Source organism: Pseudonaja textilis, chromosome 10, assembly GCF_049901715.1.
Source record: "Pseudonaja textilis isolate UNSWEBS1 chromosome 10, rPseTex1.2, whole genome shotgun sequence".
Taxonomy (NCBI): Eukaryota; Metazoa; Chordata; class Lepidosauria; order Squamata; family Elapidae; genus Pseudonaja; species Pseudonaja textilis.
The window spans coordinates 9,805,172-9,833,004 of NC_141999.1; the positions used below are offsets into that span (position 1 = coordinate 9,805,172).

Consider the following 27,833-nt stretch of genomic DNA (forward strand, 5'->3'; position numbering starts at 1 on the left):
TGGGTGCCACTCACTTAACGACTCCCTTGCTTAGCAATGGAAATTCAGGTCCCAGCTGTAATCATAAATCAAGGACTATCTGTAAAGTATTGATTGCATACATATATAAGCATAGCATATATACATATAAGCCTATATGTATATGTATATGTATATGAATATGTATATGTATATGCATATGTATATTTCCACATTTAGCCAGTCCTGCTGGGAAAGACAGAATGGACAATTTCACTGCGTCTGTTAGATTTAACTGACCTTTCTTAGTTATCAGCCGTCCCTTTTTCCAAACGATCCCTAAATTGAGTTTTTCCTGTAATGCAAATTGTCGTGCCAGTCACACTGTATTCACCTTGAGAAGAAAAGTATTTGTCAATTAAAAAAAAGTTCAGTGACATTTTTCATTTGTTCCGTTATTGTTTCAAAAAGTGAAGTTTAATCAATTTTTTTAAAGGACATTTTGATGTAGATTTAAAAATCCATTCTAATCCATTCTAAATTTAAATAAGTTTCTTCCTACCAAAACAATGCATTTTTGGCATACTGCTACGTAAGAAACAAAGTGACCATGTTTGCTAGATGTTAAGGGCATTTCCAGGGTTTTTCTTCTTTCTCTGCTTGTTAATTGCTGAATTAAAACAAAAATCAGTTAGAACAAATCAACGTTTACCTTTCTTGATTAATTGGTGGGAGACCTTTTCATTCAACAGAATTGCAGTTTTCAATTAAACCAATTAATACTTGCAGTCCTGATTTTAACTAATGTTATCTACTTTCTTTATTGAGCTGGGGTTTTGTTTTAATGACTTACTGAATTGTTGCATTTGGAAAAAGACACATTGTGATTGGAATAGTTTTACCCCTACAACAATTCTGCAACAACAAGGAGCTGCTGAAACAGTTCTACAGAGGAATGACTGAGTCTGTCATCTGCACCTCTGTAACTGCCTGGTTTGGCTCTGCAACCCAACAGGACAGACACAGACTTCAGAGGATAATTAGGACAGCAGAAAAAACAATTACTACCAGCCTTCCATCAAGGACCTGTATACTGCACGAGTCAAAAAGAGGGCTGTGAAAATGTTTACAGACCCCTCGCATCCTGGACATAAACTGTTTCAACTCCTTCCCTCAAAATGATGCTATAGGGCACTGCACACCAGAACTAGACACAAGGACAGTTTTTTCCTAAACGCCATCACTCTGCTAAACAAATAATTCCCTCAACACTGTTCAATTATTACAAAGTCTGAATTACTATTACTATTAATCTTCTCATCACTCCTTATTACCCATCCCCTCCCACCTGTGACTGTATGATTGTAACTTTGTCGCTTGTATCCTTACGATTTATATTGACTATTTCCTAGTATGATTTGATTGCTTATTGTATCCTATGACTATCATTAAGTGTTGTACCTGATGATTCTTGACTCTTGACGAATGAATGTATCTTTTCTTTTACATGCACTGAGAGCATTTGCACCAAGACAAATTCCTTGTGTGTCCAAACACATTTGGCCAATAAAGAATAATATTCCATTCTATTCTATTAGCACTGTTACCATCCTATAGACTAAGATATATAGAATAGAGTAGGCCAGTCCAACACACAGTCTGCGGATCATACATAGCCTGCTAAGTAGCCTTGTGTGTGACCCAATGGCACTTTTTAAAAAGTCATCAAATTTGCTGCCTCCAGAAAGATCCCCTGCCAAGAATCTCCAGTCCTTAACGTCCCTTCTGAGACGTTAGCTGCATTCCCATTACAGGTAGTCCTTGTCTTACAACCACAGCTGAACTCAAAATTTCTGTTGCTAAGTGAGACAGCTGTTGAGGGATTTTTGCACCATTTTATGACCTTTCTTGCCACAATTGTTGAGTGAATCACTGCAGTTGTTAAATTAGTAGCATGGTTGTTAAATGAACCTGGCTTCCCCATTGAGTTTGCTCGTCAGACGGCCGCAAAAGGGGATCCCATAACCCCAGGACATTGCAATTGTCATACCTGTGAGTCAATTTCCAAGCGTATGAATTTTGATCATATGTCCTTGGGGAGGCTGCAGTGGGAAAGGTCACAAGTCACTTTTTTTCATTGCTGTTGTAACTTCAAATGGTTATTAAACAAACTGTTTAATATCTGTTTTCTAATCTGCAGCTCTTCCTTTGTCTCCCAAGGTCATTCCTACATACCATTACACCTGAGGAAATGAAATGAAATATGGAAATGAATATATAGAAATAGAGAGAAACCTAACCGTAAGACTTACTAAGGGATAGGAAATACTGAACGACCATGGAATACTAATTGGCTGTGATTACAGAACTCACTTAACCTAGTTAATTTCTGGGGTTGTGCAACACAGTGTGATATAATTAATCAGGCTGGATTATGTAACTCACTAAGCCACCCACAGACCTAACTAGGATTTTTAAAAAAAACTAATCAAGCTTAGCATGTTCTGGAATTGCGTTTGTAGATTTTTGCTTGAGCTATTAGGGATAGCAAAGTGAACACAACCAAAGAAAGTTAAAAGGAGATGCAAAGAAATGAGAGAGGAATGCAACGGAATGTCAGAATAATACCAGGTCTTCCATCCTGCAACCTTTTGTTAGACATTCCACCTGTTAATACTTCATTGTCATGTGCTTGGAAGTGAAGTTGAAGAACGCGAAGTAAAAATGTTCTTAACTCGCTCTGAAAGCCCACCAGAATTCACTTCATAAAATAGTGTGTTATTCATAAAACAGATGCAATTTTAGAGGATCAAACTTCAGTAAAATGGTGATAGATTATAGAAGGAATTCAAAGGTTGCTCGAATAAAAGAAATTCCATCTAACCTTGTTCTCTGTCAAATAAAGATGAAGGGTGTAAGCTTGGTCCTTCCTAATGCCCTTGGCACTCAGGAGAATTTATAGGGGCGGAAGATTTTCAGGGGTTTTCCTGAGTATTTCTTTAATGATGCAAGTAGTTTGCTTTGGTTTGACAATATTTCTGTCTATAGGCAAAGTACAATAAAAGAAACTGCTTAGAAGTAACTCTTTCTTGCTTTGAGGGGCCTGACAGTAAGAGATTGTGAATTGATTTATCTTTGTGGCAACATCTGAATGCAGTTCTTTTCTCTATTCCAAGGCAAAGGCCAGTGGGAGAAAACTCAGAAAAGTGACTCTGAAAGTATCACCCAGAGGAATCGTTCTCAGTGACAGCATAACAAATGAATCAATTGAAAACGTGTCAATATACAGGTACGCCTCATCCATACCTTTCAAATTTTCAGAGCAAATAATTAAGTCCTCTCCTTCCCAGGAGAGCGTTCGAAGGGTTAACGTTTGAAACTGTAATTAATATCCTATATTCTTTTTTCTTCTTTTCTCTTATTTACATTTAATACTCTAAGGCAGTGGTGGCTAACCTATTTGGGCTCCTGTGCCAAAAATTGTGCACGCACTTGCACATTCATGCTCGTGTGCCAACACCCAGAAGGCAATGCGCACCCCCATGTCTCCTACTCATGCGTGTGCAATCCCCACGCATCCCTGCCGCTTCCTTACCTGCACTGCACCCCACAGCTGATTTTCGGCCGGTTTGAGGCCTTTTTCGGCCTACCAGAGGCTTGAGGAAGGTTTCTGAATGCTTTGCAGGCCGAAAACTAGCCCCGTTTTGTCACTTCTGGTATTTTCGGAAAAACAGGAAGTGATGAAATGGGCCTAGTTTTTGGCCTGCAAAGCCTGCAGAAACCTTCCTCAAGCCTTTGGGAGGCCAAAAAAGGCCTCAAACTGGCCAGAAATCAGCTGTTAGGTGTGCACATGCACAATGAGGTAAGTTTGCCTGCAGCTCACGTGCCAACACAAATGGCTCTGTGTGCCACTTGTGGCACGTGTGCCATAGGTTCACCATCACGGCTCTAAGGCAATTGTATCACAGATTATTAGGTATCTATTACATACAAATCATTGCATCGAAATCACATTGTACTAAAACTGAGATGATGGAGCAATAGATGGTCAGTATGGATAGATTTAATAATATGTTAAAGAACTGAGCTAGTTTTATATTAACATTTTATGGATACACTTTTTGTTTCCACAGGTGTCACTCAGTCATTCATTATTCCATTTTTTTGTTCTGATTTTATTAGCACAGCTATATTTTTGGTGATGCTTCATCATATCGTCTGGTTGATACACTTACCCATAGAGGTTACCTTTGTGTGTGTGTGTGTGTGTGTGTGTGTGTGTGTATGTAGTACTTTCCATTATTTAGTGATACAGTCATTAAGTAAATTGTGCTGATTTATTGACCTTGTTTGCAGTGATTGTTAAGCAAATCCAGCATTACATTATTTTCGCCTCATTTTACAACCTTTTTTGCTAAGGCTGTTAAGTGAATCACTGCAGTTGTTAAATTGGTAACACGATTGTTTGGTGCATCTGGTTTCTCCCACTGACTTTGCTTGTTGGAAGTTTGCAAAAGGTGACCACATGACCTCAAGACACTGCAGCTGTCATAAATACGAGTCAGTTGCCGCAGGTCTGAATTTTAATCACGCGACCATGGTACTAAGACCCTTTTTTCACTGCCCTTGTAATTTTGAATGGTCACTAAATGAGCTATTGTAACTCGAGGATGACCTGTAATTAAGTAGATTTAATGACAAGATTGTAAGGCTGCTTTTAAGGAAGGACTCAACCTTTACGATGTTGACCAGACAGGGAACACAATCAGATAAATTAATACTAGATGGGCTCCAGCATGAGTTTGAAAACTTGGAAGACTAAATCTCTGATCCTGGTGACTGACCCAGAGTGGATCTTGAAACTAATTCTACTGTACTGTAAAGCTACATCAGAGGTCTCCAAACTTGGCAACTTTAAGACTTGTTAACTTCAACTCCCAGAATTCTCCAGCCAGCTGGAGGATTCTGGGAGTTGAAATCCACAAGTCTTAAAGTTGCCAAGTTTGGGGATCTCTGAACTACATTAACAGAACCTTGCAAGTCTTAAAGTGCAGTTCTCCTGCTGTTGCCTTTATAGCCTGAGAACTTAGGGGAGGGTCCCTTCTGAGCCTCTTGCTCCACCCACTGTGCAGCTGCAGGCGATGCTGTCTCTTATCTGACTTATGTTCCCTAGGCAACATCTCTTCAACCTGCCTCCGAGGGCCTTTCCCACATCCCGTTAGGAAAAAAGGCATCTTCCAATCCCAATGAGTAGAGTAGAGTAGAGTAGAGTAGAGTAGAGTAGAATAGAATAGAATAGAATAGAATAGAATAGAATAGAATAGAATAGAATAGAATAGAATAGAATAGAATAGAATAGAATAGAATAACAGAGTTGGAAGGGACCTTGGAGGCCTTCTAGTCCAACCCTCTGTCTAGGCTGGAAACCCTACACCACTTCAGACAAATGGTTATCCAACATCTTTTTAAAAACTTCCAGTGTTGGAGCATTCACAACTTCTGGAGGCAAGTTGTTCCACTGATTAATTGTCCTAATTATCAGGCAATTTCTCCTTAGTTCTAAGTTGCTTCTCTCCTTGATTAATTTCCACCCATTGCTTCTTGTCCTGCCTTTAGGTGCTTTGGAGAATAGCTTGACTCCCTCTTCTTTGTGGCAGCCCCTCAAATATTGGAAGACTGCTATCATGTCTCCCCTAGTCCTTCTTTTCATTAGGGTAGACATGCCCAATTCCTGCAACCATTCTTCATATGTTTTAGCCTCCAGTCCCCTAATCCTCTTTGTTGCTCTTCTCTACACTCTTTCTGGCACTTTAATACAATACAAGATCAGAAGAGAACTAATATGCCCCCCCCCCAAAATAGAAAATCCAGCAAAGAAAAACTCTGAGACCAGTAGGCAGATGCAGAGGAACAATCTATGCACTTGTTTAAGAACAAGGAATTCTTCAAGGAGTTCCTGAAAGCAATTAATGAGGCATGTAATCCTTGGAGAAACCAGTGGCAGAGCTCGGCCCACTTAGAGGAATAACAGACCCCCTCATTACTGCCAATTTTTGACAGAACACTGAACACATTTCTGTTGCAATTCCCATGCGTTTAATGGACCACTCTGGGGTCAGAATAAGTCTTTCCTGCTATTTTTCCTCTTTTTTTAAGTGGAGGACTACCTGTAAATAAAAATACTGTACACATATATTCTACTTGCTGTATTTTCTTGGCTAGTTCTGGAGGACATTCTTGGAAGAGGTGTGAAATGGTGAGGATGCCCCTCAGACCATGGACTATTCGTGTTATCTTCACACTGCTTTGAAGTTGCCTGCATTTGTTTTCTTGGCGTTTGACATTATTCTTTGGAGGATTTCTTTATTGCTGTTCCATCAGTTCCATCGGCATCAAGGGATTTGCAGAGCAGGAGGCAGGAGCTTCAAAATGAGTGATCTCCAAGAGAGCCACAGCCCAGATCCTCCTGTTGGATGCGCCCACCCGTCCCAAGTTGCCTTAGGAACTAAATGCATTCTTAAAGCAATGTCATCTCATCATTGGCAGGCGATAAATCTCTCCCTCCCCGATCGCAGCAAACTGTTGCTTCCATTCTCTTCTTCTGAGAAAGGTTATCGGATTGCTAAGCCTGCTTTTGTCCGATAAAAAGGCAATTCAGAAGATACACTGATCGCATGAAAGTTGGTTGTGGCTGCTCCAGAGAAATGAGTGCTGAATACTACTTAGTCTTTAGGTAGAGCCTAATTTCTAGGCTTTGGTCTGGTCTGAGCAGGGATGGGAAGATCTCAAAGGCCAGGCTGCTTTCCTAAGCACCTAGCAATGTCTTCTTGAGAGCTTCTTGTGACCTTCTCCTATTCTGAACCTAAACCAAAGGTTCACACTTGGGGGGATGGTGAGCGCCATGGTGACAATCAGTGGATCTTGGACAAAGAAATGGGATCACAAAAATCCTTACTGAAATGAAGAATCTTAGAATGAATCCCAGAAACAGGGACTTTCTGTTGCTTCAGAAGCTGGCAAGCATCCCTCCCATCTGGGAGTAGGGGTAGGACAGAGATCTCCAAACTTAGCTGGCTGGAGAATTGTGGGAGTTGAAGTCCACAAGTCTTCAAGTTGCCAAGTTTGGGGGGCCCTGGGGTAGAACAATGACTCGGTGGAACAACTTGCCTTCAGAAGTTGTGAGTGTTCCAACCCTGGGGGGTTTTAAGAAGAGATTAGACGGCCATTTATCTGAAATGCTATAAGGTTTCCTGACTGAGCAGGAGGTTGGATGAGAGTATCTCTGTGTTTGTTATTCGGTCTCTAGATGAGCAGGTTCAGAATTTGGGGACTTGTCTAAACTTAGGGACCCTGCTTAGGCAGCTAGTAGAAACCACGGCCTGGAGGATTTTTGCCCAGCATTGGTTGATCCTGTTCTGCATCAGGAGGCTCTGCCAACCATGACTGGCCTCTTTGTCATTTCAAGCCAGATGACAACAGAATGAAGTCTTTCTTAAGAATCTGCGTTGGTTACCAGTACAGATAACCCTCGATTTAACATCTATAATGGAGCCCAGAATGTCCATCATAAGTCATGACAGCCATAAATCAAAGCACCCAGGTGACCAACCCAGTTTTATGACCTTGTTTGCAGTGGCCATAAAGCAAGGCTCTTCAAACTTGGTAAGTTTACGACTTGTGGTTGTCAACTCCCAGAATTCCTGAGCTAACATGACTGGAGGAGGAATTCTGGGACCTGACGTCCACAAGTCTTAAAGTTGTCAAGTTTGAAGACCCCCGCCGTAAAGCAGGTCAGTGGAAGTCTGGAACTGGCTTGTAAGTACCTTTTGAGAGATCCATTGTAACTATGAACAGTAAGCAATGGGTCATTAAGCAGGGACTACCTGGAGGATTCAGCTCCAATTAGGATATTGGTTATCACTTACAAAGTCTTGATGGCTCAGGTCTTTATTATCTTCAGGACCACCTGGCCATGGTAGTAGTTATCTCCATTCTCTAAAAGACCAGAAGGCAGTTGGAGAACTCCCTCCCTAGAGAAAAGCCAAGGCGGAGAGAACCAAGGAAAGGGATTTTCAGGGGCAATCCCCTTTCTTTGGAACAGGCCATCCAGAAAATGAGAATAGAAGGGAATAGCAGAGTTGGAAGGGACCTTGGAGGTCTTCTAGTCTAACCCCTTGCTTAGGCAGGACACCCTAGAGTATTTCATACAAATTGTTATCCAGTCTCTTTTTATAAATCTGCAGTGTTGGAGTATTTACAACTTCTGGAGGCAAGTTGTTCCTCTGATTAATTGTTCTAACTGTCAGAAAATTTCTCCTTAGTTCTAAGTTGCTTCTCTACTTAATTAGTCTTCACCCATTGCTTCTTGTCCTGCCCTCAGGTACTTTGGAGAATGTTTCCTCTCATGTCCTAAAGGTGCTTTCCCAAAAGGCAACTGGACTTTCTTGGTTTTTTTTCTTGCAAATGTTTCACTTCTTATGCAAGAGGTTTCTTCAGTTCTTCAGAACTACTTCAGAACTTCTTCAGAACTTTTTCAGAACTGAGGAAGCTTCTTGGATGAGAAGCAAAACATTTTCAAAGGAAAAAAACCGAGAAAGTCCAGTTGCCTTTTGGAAAAGCACCTTTGGGACAACCATGACTTGAATGATTGAGAATCTCCATAGACATTTCTCTTCCCATATCTTTTTAGAAAGCTGTCCAACCCAGATTTTTCCAAGGGGCCTTCAGAACAGGTGATGCAACTTAGTTGGAAACAGCCAGCCCAGGAAGGAAATAATTATTTAGTTCAGGGATAGTTGGCTTTTATTTAACTGAGTTCAGTGTTACTATTTCACTATTGTATCCCTTTTGCCAAACAACCCAGAGTCTTAAGGAGACACATCTGAAGAAATAAGTAACGCTGACATTTCATGACAACCACATTGACCACTTTAGATGATCCCTCCCTGTCTGCTTAATCATTTTTTCCCATCTGGCACATAAAAATTAGAATTTGGCATGATTAAAAGAATCCTCCTTGCAAGATATTGTGGGAGGATCACACAACCTCTGCAGTGGAAAAGCCCTTTATATAAAAGAGCAAGATTTACCAGTGTTACTGGAGTTTGAAACAATGCTGTTTCTCTTTTATTCGGCCTCTCATTTTAAGAATGAAAAACAATGCTCCTTAGAAAGCAGCAGTTTGAGGAAGATGAATAGCTGTTTGTTTTCCCTTATTCCCCCAATGTTATAAGATCTCCCACTAGAAAATTCTGTTACTCCATCCGCTTTCATCTAATAAATTTTATGAATCTGTAGCTAAGCTTTCATTTTTCTCATCGGGAAAGCAAACGTTTACAGTGAAGCCTCATATTAAATATTGGAAGTCAACAACTACCCAGCTTCTACTTAAGCTTCTAGTCCTTATGGCAATAGTGGTGAACCTTTTCAGCACTGAGTGCCGAAACGAGAGCGCATGCATGCACCAGAAACCAGAGAAGCAGCTCCCCGACGTGCATGCACGGGAGTACCAGAAACCGGAAGCTTAGCTTCCCGGCACTCACATGCGTGCCAGCGACCTGGTCTTCTGGTTTGTAACGTGCATGTGTGCATGAAGACCAGCTGGCCAGTGCACATGTGCGCTCTGGAACCCAGAAGAGCAACGGGTGATAGCTGGAGTGCCCAGAGGAATGGGTCTGCCTGCCACTTCCGGCATGCATGCCATAGATTAACCATCACGGCCTTATGGTTTTAAATATTAATATGAAGAAATGACCAGCGAAAGACAACGTTAGAAACCTAATTAAAAATGGTAATTGTTGTTATGATATATGTACAGAATAACCCTTGAGTAACCAGGAATGCACATGGAAACGTTTATGAGAATAGCTATGAATAATTATCCAGCCACACACAGATAACACCAAATTGAGTTAAAGTTTACTTTAAGAAATAGCACAGGCGAATAAACGGTCCAGGTCATATACATTTTACAGTCCAAAGAATATCCAATTACAAAATCTTCTTACTGGTTGCCTTTGTCATTTCCAGTAAACAAAGATATCAAAGTATAAGCGCAGCGTAAACCTTAGATAGCAACAGAATGTCAGAGAGACAGAATGTCAGAGAGCAAGCTATGATCTCTAGCTCCCTCTTATGGTAATTTGCAATATAATCAACCGATCGGAATATAGTATAAATCAATACAGTGATTTTGTCTTAAAGCTACAAACATACATTGTTGGTTTATATATTGCCAACCCAACTAATTGGTGGAACAGATTCCTAACAGTTGTGATATTCACAGCCTTGATAGTTTCTTTCACCCAAGTCTGACATCTTAAAAACCATGATTGAAAGGGTTTCTTTGGCTCAAGGTGCCTTTCTGTCTTGTGTTTTGTGTATATACTGTTTGGCAAAAAGCGACAATTCTTTCATTAACGGTATTATTAAATGCCTATTTTTTTTCTTTTTCCCACTGACACTGGGAGATTGTTAAACATCTAAACATTGTGGAGGGATTAAAAGTTAGAACTGACCCATTCAGTGTGTTTGGCCCATTTAAGAATGCTTAGTGGGCCCCATATATGCCATATGGGAACTCTTGGGGTCCATAGTTAGTATTTATTTATTGATTAATTGACTGGATTTTACCTTTATTACTTTATAATTAACTTTATAAATAACTTTATAAATAACTTTATAAAGTGATGAACATACCTAACACTCCTTCCTCCTCCTTTTCCCCCCACAATAACAACCCTGTGAGGTGAGTTGGACTGAGAGAGAAAGTGACTGTCCCAAAGGCCCCAGCCAGCTTTCACGCCTAAAGCAGGACCACAACTCACAGTCTCCCGATGACTGGCCCAAAGGCACCCAGTGGGCATTCATGCTTAATGTCAGACTAGAACTCACAATGTCCTGGTGATAGGACCAAAAATCTCCCAGCCTAAGATGGAACTAGAACTCACTGTCTCCTGGTTTCTAATCCAGCACCTTGATCACGGTCCCAAACTGGGTCTCTGTTGTCGTTGCTCAGTAGTGGCCCTCACTTTGGGGTACAACTGAAATTCTGTTAGCACTATATCAACCATCATTCTATGAGGATGCTAAGGAAAAAATCTTGCGCTGTAAGTGGAATATAATAGAGACTGATCCCCAGGAGGGAGGGGCTGTATTCCAGAGGAGTAAGAGGCAGCTCAGTCCAGATATTTTGTGTGAGAGAAAGAGGGTGAAGACAGTTCCTCCCTAATAGTTCACAGAGTATATGTTTGAGGTAAATATAGTAGAGTGCCTAATGTGGCAAGATTCTATCTATAGGATTGGCAAGAATAATGAAATCAGCTTGGAAGAATCACCACATGTCTTCTGTGGTTCTTTGGACCTAAGAATACATTTGATGCTGCCTTACGATGACAGATTGAGTCATCCTTTTTGTGGTCACTTTCATTAATTTTATTTTGTGGTTTGTGTTTGTGCAATCTTGTGCTTTATATTTATTATAATAACTACTGAAGAATTTGATGAAGATGAAAATGATACAATGGTGGAAATACTTTAACAAAGCATAATTTCAGCTGGAATTTAAGAAAAAGAAACAAAAAGAACCATATAGGCATAATGTACAACTAGCTCAGCCTTTTAACACAGTATTAAATCTTGACCAAGTAGAAACACTGTGCTCCAACTTTCCATTACTACAATATAAAGACACTGCAGAAAATCAGCCAAGAACACATCTCTTTGACATCTGGAGTTTTCTTTCCACCTATATAGAATAATTCTCTCGGAATCTCAGATTCTGTATTGGGGGCGGGGGTTTAATTCAACATCATATTTGCATCTAAAACTGTTTAATTCCCCCCATTTGTATAAATTATGAACTGCTGTAAATTGTGTCAGATTTGGTGGTGTGGAAGCGTGATCAATCATTGAAGGCTAAAAGGCCATTCCTGCCTCCAGAGTCACAGTGGGGGAAGCGCTGAAGAAAGATGTGTGTCCAGGCACTTATTCCTGTCCCAGCTGTGTCAGCTGATCTCCTTGACGGGACTCTGCTGCCCTTTAGAAGTCAGTTCTGGTGGATTTCCTTATTTTAAAGGAACGTAGAGATGACTGTGGGGAAGGTACAGATATTCCTTGACTGATGATCACAACAGGAACCAGAATGTTTGTTGCTAAGCAAAACAGTTATTCAGTGATTTGATGACTTGATGACTTTATTGGCACAGTTGTGAAGCAAAACACGGCAACTGTTCAGTGAATCGTAAAGTTGTTCAGTGAATCTGGCTTGTCCCATTGACACTGTTTGTTGGAGGCTAGTTGGGAAGGTTGCACATGAGATGATGGACAGTGCTAAGCCTGTGTCAACTTCCATCCTGCAAGGTTTTCCTTCTATAGAAACAAAAACACTGATTTTGTTAGAGCCTTTGTTAGTCAGCTTGGCTTGATAGCAGGTAAAACAGTCTTCATCTTGTTTTTGGAAATGTTGGGTTGTCTGAGGCTTTTGGGCAAAAGTCTTTCCTGCTTGACAGATCCTGGCTAAATGACCCTTCCTTTGGCATTTTAGACAAATGGCATTCCTGAACTTGCAGGATGCCCTGAGGTGGTTTCCACCACAGCTTAGACAAATGGGCTGAGGCCCTGGAGGTAGATTGGGGTTTGGCCTGTTCTCCCTTTGACTGTTTTTTTGCTGCCTGAGGCGATTTACATCATTAGCCTCTTCTTAGCCTTCTTCATAGCCTTCTCTGTGGAGGCTTCAACGTAATGGATGGCTGAGCTGCTCTGGCTAATTGGATTTCCCTGAATTTCTGCTGCTGAAAGTGCTGATAGTTCAGCAGCTTGAGACACTTCAATTGCTAATTTAAGGGTTAAATCCCCTTTAGCCAATAGACACTTTGTAGCCTTAAATCCCTGACTCCACAAACTAGTTGGTCTAATAACATGTCTTCCAGATAGTCTCTAAACCCACAATGCAAGGCAGCTGTTCGTAGGGCAGCCATGTACCCACTAATAGTCTCTCCCTCAGCCTGAATCCGTCTCCTAAAAGCATGACGCCTGGCAATTTGGGATGGCTTAGGGGAATAGTGGTTGGAAAGAATTTCCTGCAATTCTTCCCATGGAACAGTCTTAATTGAATGTGGAGCCAGTAATGCTGTAGCAGTGTCAAACACTGTGGCTCCGCAAAAACTTAAAAAGTAGGACTTTTTCCTATGGTTGGAAATGTCAGCGAGGTCTATGGCATCTAGGAAACAGTCAAATCGGTTTCTGTAGGATTCCCATGTTTCTGCTGTCAGTCTGAAAGGCAGGAATGCAGGGTTCGAAGTCATCTCGACTCAGCGGTGCCGGATCTTCCGAGGAAAGTTGAAATTCGTGCTCGCGAATAGTGGCAGTAAGCTCTTAAAGTGACATTCAGCTCGGTAGTGACTTTTTTGTAGTGACTTCGCTTAGCGATTCTTTGCCCGGTTGCCTCTTATATGTATCCCGCCCTCGTCGCCAGTTTTGTAGAGCGGTGGAATAACCTGAGGCGAACACGGAGCAAACTTCAGCTTTTACTTTATTGTAACAATAAAGGTTTTCCACGGCTGCCGCGCTAACAAGGCAGCCAGCTGGCGGACAACAGCTGATGCCGTTTGACAGCAACCTTTTATAGCTGGCTGTCAAACGGCATCAGCCAATAGGAACGGTCTGTGTTCCCACTGGAAACACGGACCGGAGTGAAGACTTCAGCTCAGTCTTTTCCGAACGCCACACTTTAGCTGGAAAATGGGAAAATCAATAGACAGCCAGTTGCAGTGGTGTGTTATATGTTTTGGCTGCTCGACTCCCACACTTGAACACACTGTGTTTCCAAATCATTTCAAGGCAGCTTCCCATCAAACATGTTGCTGTGATCAAGAATGTTTGTGCTGCCTGATGCTGTTCTTCTAACAAGAAGAGCAGAGATGATTTTAAGACAGAATTGTTTAATCTGAACACACCATCAGAGCAGCTGACAAAAAAAAAATGGAATTATATTTTTAAATGATCTAGCTAGCGCAAGGATGAGGCTCCATTATTGCTGATTTGCCTGCGAAGCTTTAATGTCGGAATTTGGAAATGATGAAGGACTTCATGTGAGAGTGTGTTTAGCAGAAAGGATGTGGGTCATTTTCCTCTCCTTACTGAATTCTTAACATGTTTTCTTTACTCTTTTTTTTTACTTTTGTCTCTTCTCCTTCTTCCTCCTTCTCCTTGTCCTCCTCCTCCTCCTCTTCCTTTTCCTTTTATTTCTCCTTCTTCTGCTTCTCCTCCTACTTCTTCTCCTCCTTCCTTTTCCTCCCCTTCCCCTTCTCTTCCCTTCCCCCTCCTCTTCCTCCTCTCCTGCCTGCCTCCCTCCATCCCTCCCTCCTTTCTTTTTCTTAATGTTCACAGGATATCCTACTGTACAGCAGACAAAGTACACGACAAAGTATTTGCCTACATTGCCCAGAGTCAGCACAACGAGAACCTGGAATGCCACGCTTTCCTCTGTTCCAAGAAAAAAATGGTCAGTATTAAGTGGAAAAGTCACTGCTGTGTTCATTTATTCAATTCATATGGCTGCCCATATGGCATTTCCAGTTTTCGGTAAAATCACCCCCATAGAGACCCATTGGTTCACTTAACGGCCAAGGCATTCGTTTAACAACCGCAGCAGCCAATGCATGCCCATCGTGTTTGCTTAACAACCGCCTCAAAAACGGTCATAAAACAGGGTCAGATCTCCCGAATAGCTATTTCTAATTTCAATGCTGCTTTCAAAATGTCCTTGAAAACTTTTCCTGCCAAAGGTGTTTTCCTTCTCCTCCTTTTTTTTTTCCCCCTAGACAAAAAATTGCCTGCTAATTTGACATGATACGAAGACAGGGTGCACATCTTCAAGGCACGGACTCTGTATGTCTATTTTTCACATCTCCAGCATATAATTACTCTGTATTTTTAGCGCCTGGGCAATTCACAACATTATCTGGGTCTATTAAACTTGATTTGAATGTGACAGCTGAAATTGTAAACAGCTGTGAGGAGTTTCATACTTAATTACCATATTTAAGGAGTTGTTGGGGTTTTTTTTCCTTCCCTTTTTCCCCCCCTGATAAAAAAAGCACTTTGCTCCTCCACCAAAGATTTAAATGGTTCTGACAAAATCTCTTTTTTTCCTTTCATGTCATACTGGGACAGGTACAAATTTTCCTCTGTTCTTCTAAACAGCCCCATCGCTCTGGTTTGTCTAGCACGCTAGCCAGTTAATGGGTGGGAGGTTTTATAGATTGGAATCCAAGTTTCTCATCAGCATCCTACAACTGGATATTTGAGGGGGGGTGGTTTATAGCATCCATTGATCTATAAGAAAACAAAGTGTGTGTGCAAAATTCTCTACCTATTTATTTGTCATAACTCTCTTAGAGTGCCTGTCTTAGAGTGAATTATAGTTCTTGTTCGGGCATCTTGATAAGCCATAATTTTTCCGAGTTCTGCCTGGTACATATTATCTAATTCCACAATTGTGTAATGCTATACAGTATTGCTTTTGCTATATTGCTTTCATTCCAATGCTGTTGGCTAAAAAAAAAAAGTTAAAACCTGAAATAAAGAACAAAGTTTGGGTTTGCCTACGCAGAAGGTTAACAAACCACAGGTTTCAAGTACAGTAGGCTATTTCAATAAAATAACCTGGATTAAAACCAAACACAACATGTTGGGGTTTGGCAGAATGCATGAATGTTGCCACGCTTTGATTATCTCCTAAATTCCCAGGCCTTTATATGCCACAACATTTATTCCAGAATTGTGGCATCTCAAGCTGATTTTTGTGATGCATCTATTGATCAGCTGTTTGCAGCTTTGGAACTAAATTTTGCTGCAACTCACTGTTTTTTAGATAGGGATATATGAGGAGAGAAGAAACTGTAATATTAATCCTGTGCCAGCATGTAGTTTTGCGGAAGTTAACTGGAGTCTTTGATCCACTTTTACCTCAACAGGCCTTCTAAGCTAACTAGATGTGTAGGTAAAAATGGGTGCCACTTTCTGGATAGTTTGAAGAATGCTCCATGAATGGGATTTATATTTAATTGGCAGTTTTCATCACTTATAGAAAACATAGAAAACCGAGGGCAGGAAAAGGCCTAGTGGTCCCTCAAGTCTGCCTTTTGAATTTATTTGTTTTTGTTTTCTTTTCAATTTATTTATTTATTAATGTTTATTTGTTGCTTTTGTGTTTTCTTTTTTAATTTTTGTTGGATGATGGACATACATTTATCACAAGCATTTTAAAACTCAGTTCCTGATGATTGGCCCACTATCTTCACTGGAAGTTGGCTCTAAGCTTCCACTATTCTTTCTGTGAAGTAATACTTTCTAATGTTACTTTTGAATTTTCCTCCGGTCAGTTTGAGGTTATGCCCCCATGTTCTTGATTTTTACTTACTGTTGAAACTACAACCTTCTAAAACAGGGGTGTCAAAACTCAGGAACTGGGGGCCGGGGCCGGCCCATAAGGCTACCCTGGAAACAGTGAAGGACCGGCCTGCGATGCCTCTGCAAGCGAAAATGGAGCGCGGGACGGCTGCCTGTGGCCCTCCCAAGCTCCATTTTCACTGACAGAGAGTTGCAGGAGGCCATCACTGCCGAAAACAGAGCGTGGGAGCCCCTTTTCGCTGGCAGAGCAGCGGAATCACCACAGGCACTCCCAACATGAGTGACGTCAAGCTGGCCATGTTCCCCCCGGCCCCCCGAGGTCAAACACAGGCCTGTTGCGGCCCTCAATGAAATAGAGTTTAACACCCCTGTTCTAGAACCTGATTCACGCCCTTAATATAATTAAAGGCTTCAGTCATGCTTCCCTTTCCCTTCTGTTCTCTTAGGGTGTACATACTCAGTTCCTCCAATCTGTCCTCAAACGTTTGTTCCTCAGACCTTGTGCCATTTTTGTTACCTGTTTCTGGACTCACTCAATCTTATCAATATCTTTGATTAAGTGAGGTCTCCAGAACTAAACACAGTATTCCACGTGGAGCCTGATTAAAGCAGTAGCAGTAGCACTTAGACTTATATACAGCTTCACAGTGCTTTACAGCCATCTCTGGGCTGTTTACAGAGTCAGCAACTTGCCCCCAGCAATCTGGGTCCTCATTTTACCAGCCTTGGCAAGATGGAAGGCTGAGTCAACCTTAAACCGGTGAGGATCGAATGCCTGGCAGTGAGCGGAATTAGCCTGCAATACTGCATTCTAACCACTGCGCCACCACAGCTCCTTGCCCTATTTAGCAGGGTTTGGACCTCTTCGTGATGATGCATCCCAGAACTTCCCCTCATTTAGGATGTGAAGAAACCCCAGTATTTGGAAGGATTAACTTCGAGTGTTGTACATCACCCAGAGTCACTTTCATATAAGATGGGCAGCTATATAAATATAATAACAAGATCTGTGTTCAATCAATCAATCAATCAATCAATCCCTCCCCAGTTACCACTAGGAGGGTTCAGCCTGTAAATCTAAATACATAGAATTGATCTATGACTGGTTGGTTTCTCTCCCCCCCCTCCCCCAGAAAACACATGCACGGCTATATTCCACACTTCAATTCTAAGTTGAGGTATTAATAGAGGTGAGAAGAGAAAGAAAAAAAAAGTGATATTCAAAAAGAACCCAATAACTCCATATTTATTTCCCAAAATGACCTGTACTAGGCCAGATAGAGGTCTAGAAGTTATTTGCAGAATATTTCAGGTTTTATCTCATTTCATAGGCAAAATAGACTCTTTTTAACCCTGCAGGCTAGGGGTCTCCAACCTTGCAACTTAGCCTGGAAGACTTCAACTCCCAGCTGGCTAGGGAATTCTGGGAGTTTAAGTCTGCCAGGCTTAAAGTTGCCAAGGTTGGAGACCCCTGCTGTAGGCCAAATGGAAGGGATTGGGAAGAATCTTTGAATGAGAAATTATCCAGTAGTTCAACATGCCTCTTGTTGTGGTTCGCTGGCAGCAGGTGTGGATGGCTGAGGTCTCAGAGAGCGAGGACTCAGATGAGGGGCCTGCATGTGATGCAGGGATGGGGCCAGGACCATCAGGGAGTGGAGTGCTGCCTTCGGAGATTGTGGAGGCTGGCAGCAGTGATGAAGAGCTCCCCGAGGAGCCTGTGCCCAGTGTGTGCAGGGCTGCTCAAAGGAAAGAGCAGCTGCAGCAGCACAGGCAACTTGGGAGTAAGGCTGCAAGGTAATGGCCCCTCCCTGAGGAGATAAAAGCCAGCTGAGAAACCGGAGTTCTTTGCAGGTAGCAAAGAAGTTTTTTTACTCAAGCCTGGTGGACGTTCGGAATATCTTGGTTGGTGTTTGGAGACTCTTTGTGCTTGAAATATTTCTTAGTAACTTTAGCTAGAGTTTTTGGCAGCCTTGCACAACCTTGGCAAGGCTCATTATTATTGGAGACAATTAATTTGAAACAGCCTTTTAACCGTGAAGGAACGGAATTCATAAAGAATCATTAGAAGGTTTTTCTGTTACCTCCGTTTCACGTTTGTTTCCTTGGAACAAAGTTTGGGTCAGAACACCTCTTTCCATTTTGGGGGGAATCTCTCAGTTACGTTGAACTGAGAGTTAGTGACTAGAACAAAGTTATTTCCCTCAAATTTGCAACAGTCCTATTTTAACTACTGCACCATGCTGACTTACGTTTAAAGGAGGGGTGGATTTTTCCCCCCCAAAATGAACCACTTTCTGTAGTCAAAGCAATTCTCTATAAACTCTACTCTTCCTCTTCAAAGAAAGGAAGACAAGCCTTCCAAATAATTGTGTGAATTCACCCGAGGTTTTCTGCAGCTGCCTCTTGACTCTCTGTAGCCACAAGACTGCCAGCATCACTATTAAATTGAGTCTTAACTGGTGTGGGACCGACAGAGCTGTAGAAGGAGGAAGGAGGCTCCTGGCTTAACGTATCTCCTTCGCTGGGTTCAGATCTGCAAAAGGAGCTGCCTATTAGTGCCCCATTATAATTGCTGTTGTATCTGTTTTTTTCCCTCACCCCCCCCCCCTCCTCTCCCTTCAGGCTCAAGCCGTCACACTTACGGTTGCTCAGGCTTTCAAGGTAGCATTTGAATTTTGGCAGGCATCCAAGGAAGGTGAGTGCGAAATCCAGCTACTCCTGATGGTCTCAATAAGAGGACTGAGAGCGGCCGTGGTTTTTTGCTTTTTCATGGTTGTTCTTAATGTTTGAGTTTCTTGTGGATCATTGTTTGTTTTTATTTTATTTATTTTTTCGTCAGTGTGTTTAGGAGACTGCAAGGGGTATGTGTTGCATCAAATTGGGATAGTTCTGTTCCACTTTTAAGTACAGTAGCTGTCATGCCCCTTGGTGGAGACGGACTCTGAGGGAGAGGAGGAACAGCCGACAGGGAGTGGAGGTGTGGCTCCGGAAGTTGTGGAGGAGGCTGCGGAAGGGCAGAGGCCAGCTGAGCAGTCAGAGGAGGACCCGGCCCATCCCCTCTTCATCCTAGGGCACGCAGGGAGGGGAGGATAAGGGAGAGACATGGTTTACTGGGGAGGAGAGGGCCTTGATCCTCTTCATGGGCTGCAGCTGTGACAACTGGATAAGAGGACAGACATGTGTACAGGCGAGTGCTGGAAACAAAGCATGGAACTTTCTCTAGTTTATTGTTCCTCTCTGAGTTTGACGTCCTTCCCAGTGTGTGTTCTGATATCTGTGGACGTCTTCAAGCCCTTATCTTGCCTGGTTTGTGTTGTTTTTTACTCTTTTATAATTTAAACGGCATTTCCTCCTTCTCGTAACTGCTCGTGTGGGAGGTTTTTTTTCTCCAGTCAAGGATATTTGGAAGCTTGGAAGCAAAATGAAGAAACAAAAGGGGCTTCACTTTTTTTGTGACTGTGTTTATTTTGTATCCCACCCTGGGTCATCACAATAGTCCTCGACTTACCTCGAATTGAGCCCAAAATTTCCATTGTTAAACAAGGCAGTTAAGTACTTTTGCCCCATTTTATGAGCTTCTTATTTGTTAAGCGAATCCCTGCAGTTGCTAAATGACTTGTGCAGTCATTAAGTGAATCTGGCTTCCCACGTTTGACTTTGCTTCTCAGAAGCCAGGTGGGAAAGTTGCAAGTGGTGATGAATGACCCCAAGACAATGAGGCTCTCTTAAATACATACCAGTTGCCACATGCCCCAATTTTGATGACATGGTTTATGGGGATGCTGCAACAGTCCACAAGTGTGAAGACCATCATAAATCACTTTTGTCTGGGGCTGTTGAAACTTCGGTCACTAAACAAATGGTTGTAAGTCAAAGACTAGCTGTATAATCTTATTTCTCAGGATTCTGGTGGAAGATTGGTGAGCGGGTTGCTGCCGTGCCTCCCACCCACCCCCACCAATCCCTGCAACGTGAAAATTTATCCCATTCCGCCTTTCAATCGGTTGCTAGTATTTAATGCTTAGGATTGCTTTTCATTGTTGCTGTTGTTGTTGTCACCTTGGATGATGTAGGTGGCTGAGCATTGGTCAGCCCTCGCATTTGGTCTAGAACAGGGGTGTCAAATAGAGGATTGTGGGATGACCTGGGGGAGCCCTGGGGGCATGGCCAAGATGGGTGTGGCCGCCATGACATCGCTCGTGTCAGGGGTTCCTGTGGCGGCCCAAGCGCTCTGCCAGCAAAAATGGGCTCCTGGGCCCTGTTTTCGGCGACCGGGTTCTCCTTTTGCCCTTGGCCAGCAAAAAACAGAGCTCGGAGGAGGGACCGCGTGCCTCCCCCGAGCTTCGTTTTCATAGGCTGAGGGCTGCAGGAGGCCCTAGGGGCCAAAAGCAGAGCCTGGGACAGCTGCCTGTGGCCCTCCCAAGCTCCATTTTTGCTGGCAGAGGCACCACGGATTGGTCCTTCCCACATTTACTATAGATGCTCCTCAACTTCCAATGACAACGGAGTCCAAAATTTCCATTGTTAAGCAAGACAGGTGTAAATTTTGCCCCATTTTATGACCTACCTTGCCACAGTTGTTAAGTGAATCACTGTAATTGTTAATACCACATTTATTCAGTCAATCTGGATTCGACATTGCTTCACCACGTAAGAGCCGTGGGGGCACAGGTGTTCGAACAAAGTGTTGCAGGTGAATTCTGCTGACTGCCAGCAGTTCAATCCTGAACCAGCTCAAGGTTGACTCAGCCTTCTGTTCTTCCGAGGTGGGTAAAATGAGGACCCAGATTGTTGGGGGGCAAGAGGCTGACTCTGCGGACTGCTTAGAGAGGGCTGCAAAAGCACTGTGAAGCGGTATATAAGTTTAAGTGCTATTACTTGCGAAGGAAGGAAGGAAGGAAGGAAGGAAGGAAGGAAGGAAGGAAGGAATCCATAGTGGCACAGTTGTTAGAATGCAGCATTGCAAAGGTAACTCTGCCCACAGCCAGGAAGTTCGATTCTGACCTGCTCAAAGTTGACTCAGCCTTCCATCCTTCCAAGGTTGGTAAAATGAGGACCCAGATTGTTGGGGGCAAGAGGCTGACTCTGCAAACGGCTTAGAGAGGAGTGTAAAAGCACTGTGAAGCCGTATATAAGTCTAAGTGCTATTGCTCGTAAAAGGTAATCACATGACCCCAGCACACTGCAACAGTCATAAATACACGCCAGTTGCCAAGCATCCTAATTTTGACCAGAGGGATGCTGCAGAAGTTGTCAAAGCATAAAAAACAGTGGTGTCATGTTTTTGTTTTCCAGTGCCGTTGTAATTTCAGACGGTCACTAAATGAATGGTTGCAGGTTGAGGACTGCCTACCTCCCTCATCGCTGCACACACATTAACAGGCTCCCTTCTAGCTATTGAGGAAATGCATCCAGCCAGGGCTTCTGGTTGCAGCTGACCGCCTGGTATTAATGGAGAATACGCAGACAGTGAGCCATCTGTCTCTTTGTCAGCGGCGGATTGGTTGGAGCAGCTGCAGGCACGTCGGCCCCCTTCCAGACTGAATGTAGCTGTAATTAAATGGCTTCCCCAGGCTTGGCATCCTGCTGGTAGGAGGAGCCCTCCCAGTTGGCTGCTGCTGTTCAACAATCGCAAAGGCTAAAAGGTTGGCGTGTCTAAGAGAGAGATCGGCTTCCTGTGTCTCTGCCATTGAGTCGCCCCAAAGGGACACTCACTCTGCATATGGAGAGGCTCCGGGCTTCCCAAAAACATTTTCCACTGGGAATCCTCTCTTGCTGGAAACCCACAAGACCACTTCCTTTCTTAGTTGATGTTAGACCATCTTTCTCTTCCCTTCTTCCTTCTGCCTCTCCTTCCTTCTTTCCCTTCTTCCTTCTCCCTCTTCTTCCTTTCTTTCCTCCTTCCTTCCTTCTCCCTCTCCTTCCTTCCTTCCTTCTCCCTCTCCTTCCTTCCCTCCTTTCTTCCTTCTCCCTCTCCTTCCTTCCTTCCTTCCTTCTCCCTCTCCTTCCTTCTCTTTCTCTTTTCTTCCTTTCTTCCTTCTCCCTCTCCTTCCTTCTTCCTCTCCTTCCTTCTCCCTCTCCTTCCTTCCCTCCTTTCTTCCTTCTCCCTCTCCTTCCTTCCTTCCTTCCTTCCTTCCTTCCTTCCTTCCTTCCTTCCTTCCTTCCTTCCTTCCTTCCTTCTCCCTCTCCTTCCTTCTCTCTCTCTTTTCTTCCTTTCTTCCTTCTCCCTCTCCTTCCTTCTCCCTCTCCTTCCTTCCCCCTCTCCTTCCTTCTCCCTCCTTCCTTCCTTCCTTCCTCCCTCTCCTTCCGTCCTTCTCCCTCTCCTTCCTTCCCCCTCTCCTTCCTTCCCTCCTTCCTTCCTTCCTCTCCTTCCTTCCTTCTCCCTCTCCTTCCTTCTTCCTCTGCTTCTTTCCTTCCTCTCCTTCCTTCCCTCCTTCGTTCCTTCTCCATCTCCTTTCTTCCTTCCCTCCTCCCCTCCTTCCTTCCTTCTTCCTCTCCTTCCTCCCTCCCTTCCTTCTTTTCTCTTTCCGTTACCCTCCCTTTCTAAAATAGAGATCTTTTCTTTCTTTCTTTCACCCGGTTTACCATCTTGTAGGTTATAATGCAGTTCTGTGGATTGTGGTTCTTAAAACCGACTGAGAAACTGATGAGATTCTGTGTCCTTTCCTCTCCCCTCCCCGGTTCCCATGACAGAGAAGGAGAAGAGGGACAAGGCCATCTTGGAAGGAGAAACTGCCAGCAGCCTAAATTCAGATACTTCTTCCCCCAAAGCACGTAAGTAACCAAGGATTCCATAAAAAGGAAAACCTTTTGTATTTACCGAGTTTAATTCTTTCCAAGACTTGGACAGGAAGTACGGTCTGAAAGTAGAATCTAGGAACTACTTTGTTTGGCCAACACACTACATGGATATGTGCTTCATGGGGTATAACTCCCTTTTGAAATCAACATCGATTCTGAAGCCTCCTGGTGGTAGATGAGTGTCTCATCTGCAATTATGACATAGGGGAGGTTATTCCTCGACTTATGACTGCAACTGAGTCCGGAATTTCCGTTGCTAAGCAAGACCGCTCAATGTGCTGCTCCCCATTTTACAACTTTTCTTTTTGCTAAATCACTATAGTCATTAAGTGGATCGTGTGGTTGTTAAGTAAATATGGCTTCCTCCATTGACTTGAAGGTTGTAAAGGGTGACCTCATGACCGCAGGACAGTGCAGCCCTCATAAATGCATGCCGGTGGTCGAGCACCTGAATTTATGGGGGTGCAAGGTAAGAGAGAAAGCGGGTGGGAAGCAATGACTTCCAACATTTTTAAAAAACCTTTAGAATTTTCAGTCAGCATAATCTTCAGATTAGGAATTCTGGAAGACGTAACACCCACCCCCTCAACTTTGAAGAATAATAGGCCGGAGAAGGTTAAGAAGCTTGTGATCTAAGACACCTCTGCAGTTTTTAATTTGTGTAGCACCCCAGTTCAAGCATGCATGAAACCAAATTAGATTCTGGTTATAGGGCTAGATGTCTTGACGGAGGAGGAGCTGAATGTAGCTTTGCCCGGCATACAAATCGCTCAAATGAATAAGATATTCATCTTCACAGACTCTTAAGGAGCATATTATTTATTTATGTATGTATTTAAATTTAAATGCTTGCAGGACTGAGCATGCAAGAACTTAGCTTAGAATGCCAGAATGAGATGTGGCATTCCTCATCAACTTGTGAAGTTGGGCAAATAGTGGCAAAGTCTTGAGCATTTTGCAATAACTTTTCTGAATTTAAAAAAAAAAAATCCAGTTGCTTCTTTTTTTTTAAAAAAAAGAAAAAACGGACATGGATAATTTCTGCTATGCTAGGGTTGGGATGATGTGTTTGGAAAAGTCAGAAGCTGCGTAAGCTGAATCGTTACATCATAAATGTTTGGGAAGTTAGGTTATCATGTTTTCTTTCCCTGATGTTGTTTGGTGAGCAAAAGAAGGAGTTGAACTGTTTCTTTGTTGCTGCTGTTTTGTTTCAACCATGAAGTTTAGTTTAAATTCAGATTACAGTTCTTATATCAGAGGTCTCCAAACGTGGCAACTTTTAAGACTTGGAGAATTTAAGGCTGGAGAATTCTGGGAGTTGAAGTCCACAAGTCTTAAAGTTGCCAAGTTTGGGGACCCCTGTCTTATATGGTTCTTGCCTTCAGTGGAAAATTCAGTGGTGCTGAATCAGACGGTCTGGGAGTCAGGGTTACCAAAATTGGAGATAACAAGGCCACATGAAACCCGGGCTCTTCCTCTTCCCCTCTAAACAGATATAATTGCATAATTACTGTTTTTTCCAAAGCTTGCATCTAGAGAAACAAAAGATAACTGTGCACTGTTTTTAAAATAAATTATGCAAACAGACCTTGTAGGGTTGAGTTTGCCACTCTGTTCTATTCTTCCTTCACTCTCTTTTAAACATTCTCCTTTCTTTCTATCTAGCCAGCATTCATCAACCCCTAGATATCCTGTGATAAAATATAGTCTGGATTCCCAGGAGTGAATTCCAGAGGAGAAAGAGACAACTTCAGATCAGATACAGCCGTGGTGGTGCAATAGTTAGAGTGCAGTACTGAGGGTTAATTCTACCAATTGCCTGCAGTTTCAACAGTTTAGTTCTCAAGGTTGACTCAGCCTTCCATCCTTCCGAGGTTGGTAAAATGAGGACCCAGATTGTTGGGAGCAAAATGCTGACTCTGTAAACCGCTTAGAGAGGGCTGTGTAAAGCACTGTGAAGCGGTATATAAATCTTAACTGCTATTGTGTAAGAGAAAGAGGGTGAAGACCATGCCTCTGTAACAGTTCTCAGACTATATGCTTTTTGCTGATGGAGTCTGTTTTACTTTGGCAAGATTCTGTCTCTAGGCAAATAAAGAAATTTGCTTGGAAGAATCCTGACGTGTCATACTTGGCATTTGGAGCCTGACAAATCCTCTCTGAATTGGTTTTCTTCTTTCCCCTTCATGTTTATTTAGTGGTGTGTTGATACATTTACCAATCTTGACATTTCTTAAGGTGACAGGGCTTCTCTCCCCTCCCACCCCACGGCCTGCATGTAGTTGGTGCTATTGTGGCAACATAAGCAATGGCGCCCAACTTCCCAACGCTGGAAACAGTATGTGCCTCTTCTTACTCTGCTTCAGTACAGGTCACCCTTAGGAGGAACTTCTGTCACACTTCCTGATAAAATTCATGACATGAGACCCGCACCTCATACAGTATATCACAGAAGTGAGTGTACCCCCTCACATTTTGTAAATATTTAAGTAGATCTTTTCATGTGACAACACTGAAGAAATGACACTTGGCTACAGTGTAAATGTGCTGTCCCCTCAAAATAACGCAACACACAGCCATGAATGTCTAAACTGCTGGCAACAAAAGTGAGTACACCCCTAAGTGATAATGTCCAAATGGGGCCTAAAGTGTCAATATTTTGTGTGGCCACCATTATTTTCCAGCACTGCCTTAACCCTCTTAGGCATAGGGTTCACCAGAGTTTCACAGGTTGCCACTGGAGTCCTCTTCCACTGTTATCCAAGCTGTATACTCACTATTTTACATTGTGGCCAAGTGTCATTTCTCCAGTGTTTTCACATGAAAATATATACTTAAATATTTACAAAATGTGAGGCCGTATACTCACTTCTGTGATATACTGTAGATATAAAACGAGGAGGGAACTGCATTTGTATTTTTCAGCTGGATTCCTCCCCACATTGACTCCCTGGAAAACGCTACAGATGCACACCGTGTGTACCAAAGGTGTGTGCCAATGCTGTTGACACCTGATTGGAATCCATCAAGGCCTTGTGAGCTCTTCGCCTTTGTCATCACGATTCCTGTATGAGTGTGATTCTTCAGAGGGAAGAGAGAGAGAGAGGATCAGCCCTCCACTTTCTCTTCAGCAGATTTCTCTGTGCCGTTCCAAGGACCCATTAAAACTTTTCAGCCTGGATTGCACAGCTTGCAAAACGAGGTCATGCCTTCTGAGTATTGTGTTTAAGTGTTACTCTTCTTGCAACTGTCTTGCGGCAAAAATCTATCTCCAGAAGCCCGCATGGTGCAAATTGCCTTAAATTAAATGGCCAGGCGGAGTAGTCTTAGGTAGGGAAAGCTAAAGTGACCTCCCATCTTCTACAGCAGGGATCCAAAGCCAATTGCAAATTGATTCCAAGCAATTTGTGCGCTGCCTCCTTCTCATCAGCGCTGCTGAATGCAGCTCGTCCTCAACTTACGACAATTGGGACCAGAATATCTGTTGCTAAGGAAAGGGGTTGGTTAAATGAGTCATGCCTGGTTTTGTGATCTTTTTGCCCTGGTTGTTAAATGAATCACTGTGGTTGTTAAGTGGATCATGCAGCTATTAAGCAACTCCATCTTCCTCCATGGTCTTTGCTTATCAGAAGCCGGCAGAAGGTCTCAGGTGGAGATCACATGAAATCAGGGCTCTGCAACTGTCATAAATACATGCCGGTTACCAAGGGCCCAAAGTTTGGTCATGTGACCGTTGGGATGCTGCGACGTTTGCAAGCGCGAGGACTGGTTGTAAGTCACTTTTTTCAGTGTTGTTGTAAGTTCAACTGGTCACCAAACAAGTGGCTGTAAGTCAAGGACCACCTGGGTATCATTCACTCTAGTTTAAAATGCTTGTCTGGATAACATAGATATAACGGAAAACAGGGTAACGGAGTTGGCAGACACCTTGGACCCTCTACTCAAGCAGGAGACCTGCCATTCCAGACAAGTGGCTCTCCTTAAAAGCCTCCAGTGATGAGACACAACTTCTGGAGGCAAAAGCCCTTCCGCTGGTTAATTGCTCTCACAATTTCTCCTTAGTTCTAGGTTGGTTCTCCCCGTGATTAGTTTCCATACGCTGCTTCTTGTCCTGTCTTTAGAGTTTTGGAGAATAGGTTGACTCCCCCTTCTTTGTGGCGGCCCCTTAGTTACAGTGCTAGAACCCTGCTATCACAACACCCTAGTTCCGTGTTGGCGAACCTATGCCACGCGTGCCAGAAGTGGCATGCAGAACCATTTCCCCTGGCACGTGAGAGGTCACCCAGAAGAGCCCTACTGCGCATGTGCACACTGCTGCCCGACAGCTGATTGTCAGGTATCTGACATGCATGCACAGGAGGTGGAGGGGGTGTTATGATATGTACAGAATAACCCTTGATTAACAAGAATATGCACATGGAAACGTTTATGGGAGTAGTTATGAATAATTATTCAGCCACACACAGATGTACTAAATTGAGTTAAAGTTTACTTTAAGAAATAGCACAGTCCAATAAACAGTCCAGGTCATATACGTTTAACAGTCCAAAGAATATCCAATTACAAAGTCTTCTTACCAGTTGCTTTTGTCATTTACAGTAAACAAAGATATCAAAGTATAAGCACAGCATAAACACAACACCTTAGATAGCAACAGAATG

At 42.9% G+C, this 27,833-nt stretch overlaps 1 protein-coding gene across 5 annotated transcripts in view; it reads left to right on the plus strand.

Annotated features, from left to right (window-relative positions):
• Window positions 1–27,833, plus strand: part of LDLRAP1 (low density lipoprotein receptor adaptor protein 1) — a 72,305-nt gene that overhangs the window by 28,277 nt on the left and 16,195 nt on the right. For all 5 annotated transcript variants that reach the window (XM_026702588.2, XM_087939649.1, XM_087939652.1 and 2 more), the window contains exons 3-6: window positions 3,135–3,247; window positions 14,347–14,461; window positions 18,994–19,066; window positions 23,065–23,145. In XM_026702588.2, coding sequence (XP_026558373.2) covers window positions 3,135–3,247; window positions 14,347–14,461; window positions 18,994–19,066; window positions 23,065–23,145 — 382 coding nt within the window. The remainder of the gene's footprint in view (window positions 1–3,134; window positions 3,248–14,346; window positions 14,462–18,993; window positions 19,067–23,064; window positions 23,146–27,833) is intronic.